At 36.6% G+C, this 6,729-nt stretch overlaps 1 protein-coding gene and 1 non-coding gene across 4 annotated transcripts in view; one reads left to right on the top strand and one right to left on the bottom strand.

Moving 5' to 3' along the window:
• Window positions 1-6,729, bottom strand: part of Slc25a14 (solute carrier family 25 member 14) — a 36,069-nt gene that overhangs the window by 15,842 nt on the left and 13,498 nt on the right. For all 3 annotated transcript variants that reach the window (XM_031357188.1, XM_031357260.1, XM_031357133.1), the window contains one exon: window positions 5,302-5,397. In XM_031357188.1, coding sequence (XP_031213048.1) covers window positions 5,302-5,397 — 96 coding nt within the window. The remainder of the gene's footprint in view (window positions 1-5,301; window positions 5,398-6,729) is intronic.
• Window positions 2,547-2,653, top strand: LOC116095753. The gene has a single exon (XR_004120720.1). It is a non-coding gene; the product is annotated as a U6 spliceosomal RNA (small nuclear RNA).

Genomic DNA, 6,729 nt, shown 5'->3' with positions numbered 1-6,729 from the left:
TAATCATTGAAAAATATTAGTTATACAAGGAAATCATCCTAATGCATTGTTTAAAAAATGCATGATATGAAATTATATCCAGCACTGCTATTCTAAGTTCAGAGAGAAAAGAAGATATATTCTTCAGAAAGGATTTGAAGGAAATACATTAAAATAGTTTGTGTTTGTAGGATTAGAGATAAGATGATTTCATTTTATACCTTCCCTTTTTCTTATTTTTTGTGTGTGCATGTGTGTGTGTGTTACCTGTGTGGGTACATGTTCTCTCCTTGCACTGTGTGAGTCCCAGAGATTCAACTCAAGCTGGCAGGCCTGCAGATGGGTGTCATCACTCAATGAACCACCTCGCCAGCCCCTCCTATTACACCTATCACTTTTTATGTATTTACAACAGATTCTTTACCTTCATAAATTTAACTGAACATTACTCATCTTGTGTGGGGGCAGGTACATGTGAGCAAGCCTCTGGAGTGGTGTACATTGGTTTTTGACACTGGAACCTTCACCAAGACCTGGGCTTCACATATTAGGCTCTGCTAACTGGCCAGAGAGGTTCAGAGACTCATCCAGCTCTGTCTCTCCAGTGCTGTGATTAAAGTGCATATCTCTGGGTGGGAGGGTGGGGGAGCACACTCAGAGGCAGGGGAGGGGAAAGGGGATACGGGGTTCTGTTGGGGGGAGACCTGGAAAAGGGATAACATTTGAAATGTAAATAAAATATCCAATAAAAGAAAATAGAATGAAATAAAAGAATATAAACAGGGAAAAAACATTAAGAAGGAGATAAATAACAAAGGAAAAATAATGTAATAATTTCTAATTTGAATATCTAGCTATTAAATTAGGATTATGACAAATCTTTAATAAAGCTGTAAAAGATGTAATAAAACAGTCAATAATAAAAAGAAAATAGTATCATGAAAAAAAAGTGCACACCTCTGTGACCAGTTTTTGATACTTTTATAGGGGTTATGGGAATCAAACAGGTCCTCACTCATTTGTATATCAAACATTTAACTATTAGAAATATCCCCACAATCCATAGGACTTCTTAATTATGTACAAATGTACTTGAATAAAAGATAATCAATGAAAATAAATAAACTTTTTAATAGCTGAAAATACCAGATTATGTAGATAACCGCTTTCTGATGCAACTTTGATATTAAAGTATTTCGCCATCTCTGAATTCTCCAACCCTAACAGGTGCTGCGACTCTGCTGACCTCACCTAACAGTGGCTTCCTCTAGGACTCTTCCATCTGCTTCACTCTGCTAACCAGTGTGACCTCCCCATAAGACCAATGAGGAGCAATAAGGCCCGAAAACTCCTGAAGATTTCAGCCCACAGATGTATTTATCTATGTGGCCTATAAAATACTCTTAGAAGATTTAGTTAGCTGTCAATGAAGGTGTTTCGCAAAGAAATGCAAGTTTCTAGCTTCTCTTGAAAAGTCAAACTTTAGGAGCTGGAGTGACAGCTCACAGTTAAGAGTCCTTGTTGCTCTCACAGAGGACCCAAATTCACTTTCCAGCACCCACATACTGGTTCACAACATTCTAACTCTAGTTCCAAGGTACTCGGCGCCCTCTTCTGGCCTCTGCTGGCACTGCATACATGTGGTGCACTTACATAACATTTAAGCAAACTTTACATATACATAAGATAAACATAAAAATCTGAAAAAAAAAAAAAAAACTAAAATTTAGCCACACTCGGTTTCCCATAATGTGTGCTGGCAACAGGGCATAGCTAGGGAGCGGGTATCCTCTCCAACAGAGAAGGTGTGCTCCAGCTCACCAGACAAGCCTCGCCACCCAGCTATTGCTCTTTACTCATACAGAAATTCTATTCTGTTGCTGTTTCTGTGTATAGTGCAGTTGGGAACAGTATGAAAAATTCCAAGGAGCAACTGCTACAACCAAAGCAAGAGTATTAAGCAGACTAAAAAGATCACATATCTACAGGGGAAAAAATATTTTTTGTTGAAATTTTTAAAGTTTTTGAAACAAAATTGGAGTTAAGAAAAGGTTTTCATATAAGTTGATGTGTAGGCATACTAGAGATTGAACCTAAGGATTCATGCATGCTAGGCAAAATATCTATCGCTGAAGTATATTTTCCTAGAATCATTTTCATATTTACATAAAATATGCCTATCTCAAGGAAACATAACAAATTATACTTTTCTTTTCATTATGCACCTGGATAATGTTAAGTAGTTTGGAAAAATAAAGGTAACTGTCAAGCTCCTTAACATTAAACATCCAGCAGCATGTGTAGAGCAGAACATGGCCTAGTCGGTCATCAATGGGAGCAGAGGCCCTTGGCCCTGTGAAGGTTCTATGCCCTAGTGTAGGGGAGTGCCAGGGCCAGGAAGCAGAAGAGGGTGGAGTGGTGAGAGGAGGGAACAGGGGTTTGTTTTAGTTTTGGGGTTTTTTATTTTTATTTTATTTATTTATTTATTTATTTTGGAGAGGAACTTGGGAAAGGAGATATTGTAAATAAAGAAAACATCTTATAAAAAAAGAAAAAAATTAAACATAGTGCTCCCTTCAGTAGCACATATATTAAAATTGGAATGATACAGAGAAGATTAGCATGGCCCCTGAGCAAGGATGACACGCAAACTAATGAAGTGTTCCATATTTAAAAAAAAATAAACAAACATAGAATTACCAGATGATTCAGCAATTCCACTTCTAGATATATACCCAAAAATATTAAGTACAGTATCCCTAAAAAGATATTTGCATACCTACCTTCATTGCAACATCATTCACGATATGCAAAAAAGTGAAAGACACCCAAACATCCATTAATGGTTGAATAGATAAAAGTGTGTGTGTGTGCAGAACTATCAACTTTCAGCTTAGCTACGATGGAGATAAAAATCCTTTGGTGATGTGAGGGTCATTGAAATACAGCCATATTACAATGAAACCCAATGTCTAAAAATTGTTCTTATTTTGGGCTTGTACCACAGTAAGAGCCAAGATTTTAAACTCTACTAAATACAAAACAAACAAAAAGACTTTATATATTCATGTTCATTTAAGAAAATACTAGTAGTGATGTATTATTTTGACACATACAGTTAATATGTTTGGAGTTATTTAAAATTTATATTGAGAAAAATGTATTTTCACTATTGCTGTGGATGAGCATCTACATAAGACTGTTAAATTGATTGTTGTTTTATATCAAACAACTTTTATAATACTCATTTTTATTGTCATAATATTTTATAAATTTTAAAGAATATGACAAAAAATACCCTATCAATATGTACTACATTTGTGAATATGTACATCGAAAAAAATCAATAAACTTTCAAAAAAAGTGTGTGTGTGTGTGTGTGTGTACATGTGAGTGTGTGAAATGTATAAATAATGTTTTTTTCAATCTTTAACAGGAAAGAAATTCAAAAACATTCTAGCACATGGCTGAACCTAGGGACATTATGCTACATAAAAGCTCAGAGTTACTTAGGCTTGACAAATTCACAAAGACAGATAATAGCATGGGGCTGCCAGAGACCAGGGGAAAGGAAGAGTGCTTGTTTACTGATTATAGGGTTTCAATTTATGAAATAAATTCTGGCTCCATCATGGCCTACAGAGAGACTCACGAGGCTCCATTCCTCACTGAGGATCTAAAGGCACTTAACACTCACTAGAAAGGAGGGGCTCCTGAGGCCCCGCCCCCTGCCCAAGGATCTATAGACAATTGACGGTTGATGGGGGAGGAAAAGACATTGTATTTCAGTGGTGTAGATACTGGTAAGGTGTCCATGTTCCTATAAGTAAAACTAATGAAGCACATCACTTCACAACTAAAAACAGGGAAGTAAAGGAGACAATGGGAAAGAGGAAGGAGTCAGCAGAAGTGAGAGGGAAGCAAGAGAGGGTGATGAAGAATAACTGTGATAAAAAGACATACATGGATTAAAATATCATGGAATTCATTAGCATATGTTCGTCTCTTTTAAAATTCTGGATCCTGGTAGCAAACAATGTGAATAGACCTAATGCCACTGAAATTTTGCATGTACTTTATAACAATTATCAATGAATAAAAATAAAATGCCTCCGTGCTCCTACCTAATTTATAATCCTGCTGTTTGGTCTTTGTCTCTTGGCACCAATTCATGAAAATGTTCTAGTTAGCTCTAGTCTGGTTTTAAATTGGGTCAATCAAGAAAGTATACTAGATTGATACCAAGAATCAAACCCCAAGGATCACTAGTGGGTGCTAGGATCATTAAGTAAAAGTTACGTCTATAATCAAAAGAATACATAGCATAATGTACTTTGTTTCTGTAACATTGTATGCTAGGATCATGACCATAAAAGTAGTTACATTTTATTATTAGGTATTGGAACATATAAATTACTTGCTAATTGCAAAAGAAAAGTTTACCTTTTACAACAGCAAGACATGCTGGATATATATCATAGGACTAAGTAGGCAATCTGTGCACTGTTTAGTGTGGTGTAACCAAACATGCACTTCTTGCCTTGATGCAAAAGGTTTAGAATGACTATAATAAAGCCAGTGGCCTCAATTTTCAGGCAATAGAGGAACAAGCCAAAGACATGAAAACACTATATAACACTGTACAAACACTATACCTTCAGCTCATGAATAGGTGAATTATTAATATGGTCTAGGTTTCAAGTACTAGGCTCATTTGTCAGACTTATTTATTACACACACACACACACTCAGAGCACAGAGGTAGGGGGAGCTTGATGAGTTTGAGGCCAGCCTGGTCTACAGAGTGAGGTCTAGGACAGCCAGGACTATAGAGATCCAGTCTCAAAAAGAAAAGCTACTACAGCAGAAGGCATGTATAGTGGGACAGACTTGATTTCTCAGAACTCGGGAGACAGAAGCAGGGAGGTCACAAGTTAAAGACCAGCCTGGACTACTTAGAAAAACCTGTCTCAAAACAAAAAAATACTGTTAACAATACAACAAAAGACAAAAGATAATCAAATGTTCACAGGGATTATCTCCAAGTGGTGGGACTCCTGGAATTGTTCCTCATATTTTATCAGTATTTATAAGGTTAAAAATACTGTTCTACAGAGACCATCATAGGAAAACAAAATGGCTATCTCGAATTATACAAGTTTCTCACACATAAAACCCTACACCATATGTTTTGAAATATGAACCACTGGTAAGTTTTGGTCCTTTCATAGATATCATGAGCTTCTTGCTTTGCTTGGAGACTTAAGTATATGAGACTCAAGTATAGAATGTAATATATAACACCAGTAAAAGGGTACTCACTCTCCACAGACCCCTGGTGCCTTCTTGCTGGTATATATCAATGAAGCTGCCAATCATGCTCCCTTGGAACAAACTTCCTTGAGCCTGCATTCGAATCTAAAACAAAAAGAGAAAACTAAAATGAGATAGTTCACTCCTTTAAAACAGGTTTTGTTAAATATAATTTGTACCAAAGTATATCTATAAAGATTTTCATTAGACCTCATATTCCCCATACTAAATCTATAATTTCTGGAGTTGAACAATAACAAGCATTCAGTGAGCTATAAGTAGTTTGAACCAGGCATGGTTTCAAACTATGCCTTTAATCCTAGCACTCAGAAGGCAGAGAGAAGTGGATCTCTGTGAGTTCAAGGCTATCCTGATCTAGAGTGAGCTCCAACACACACATAGTTACATAGTAAGACCCTGTTTGAATAAAAATATATTTATTAGCCAGGCAGTTGTGGCACATGCATTTAATCCCAGCACTCTGGAGGCAGAGGCAGGCAGATCTCAGTGAGTTCAATTTTACTTTTAAAAAGAATGACAATTTAGATCATTCAATGATGAAAATAGTCAGCAGTCTATTTGTGGACTCAACCAATCACCAATTGAAAAATATTTGCAAAAATCTGTATTTGTAATGAACACATGTAGACTTTTTTCCTTGTCATTATTTCTGGAATAATATAGCAAGGATTCATATATGTTTATATTAAACATAAGTAATCTACAGAGGATTTAAAATATATAAAGAAATACACCCAGATTATGCACAAATAGTTTCTGTCTATGTAAGGGACTTGGAACACCCAAGGATTTTGTTACTTACCAGCACAAAGTCCTGGAAATAAAGCCCCTATAGATTCTCAGAGATAAGTATGTTTTTATGCCTGATAAGCTCTGCTGTTAACTGCTGAGTCTCCTACACTTGCTTTGAATTAACCTCGATCCTGCTTTGTACTTTCTAAGTAACGAACTTGAATTTTTTTTTCTCCTAACTCAAAGCTGGAGATCAGGCTCAGCAATGAAGAGTGCCTGCTGGTCTGCAGAGGACTCGAAGCTGATCTCAGCACCTACATGGTAGCACACAACAGTCTGTAACTCCAGTTCTAGAGACTCCTCTCCTGACTTCCATGAACACTGCATGCCTATGGCACACAGGCATACATATAGGCGAACCCACACACACATAAAAATACTTTTTAAACTTGAGATTCATAGCTGTAAATAGCTCTATTCCCAGTAAGATAGGAGGACCAGGAATTCAAGGTCATTCCTTGCTACTTAGTGAACTCAAAGCTAGAAAGGGCTACATAAGATTCTGTCTCAGCAAAGAACTCAAGAAGTTAGACTCCAGAGAACCAAATAACCCTAGTAAAAAATGGGGTACAAAGCTAAACAAAGAATTCTCAATTGATGAACACCAAATGGCTGAGAAGCACC

The sequence above is a fragment of the Mastomys coucha genome, chromosome X (assembly GCF_008632895.1).
Source record: "Mastomys coucha isolate ucsf_1 chromosome X, UCSF_Mcou_1, whole genome shotgun sequence".
Taxonomy (NCBI): domain Eukaryota; kingdom Metazoa; phylum Chordata; class Mammalia; order Rodentia; family Muridae; genus Mastomys; species Mastomys coucha.
The sequence above is the reverse complement of the archived record's forward strand: the minus strand, read 5'-3'. Positions and strand labels throughout refer to the sequence as shown.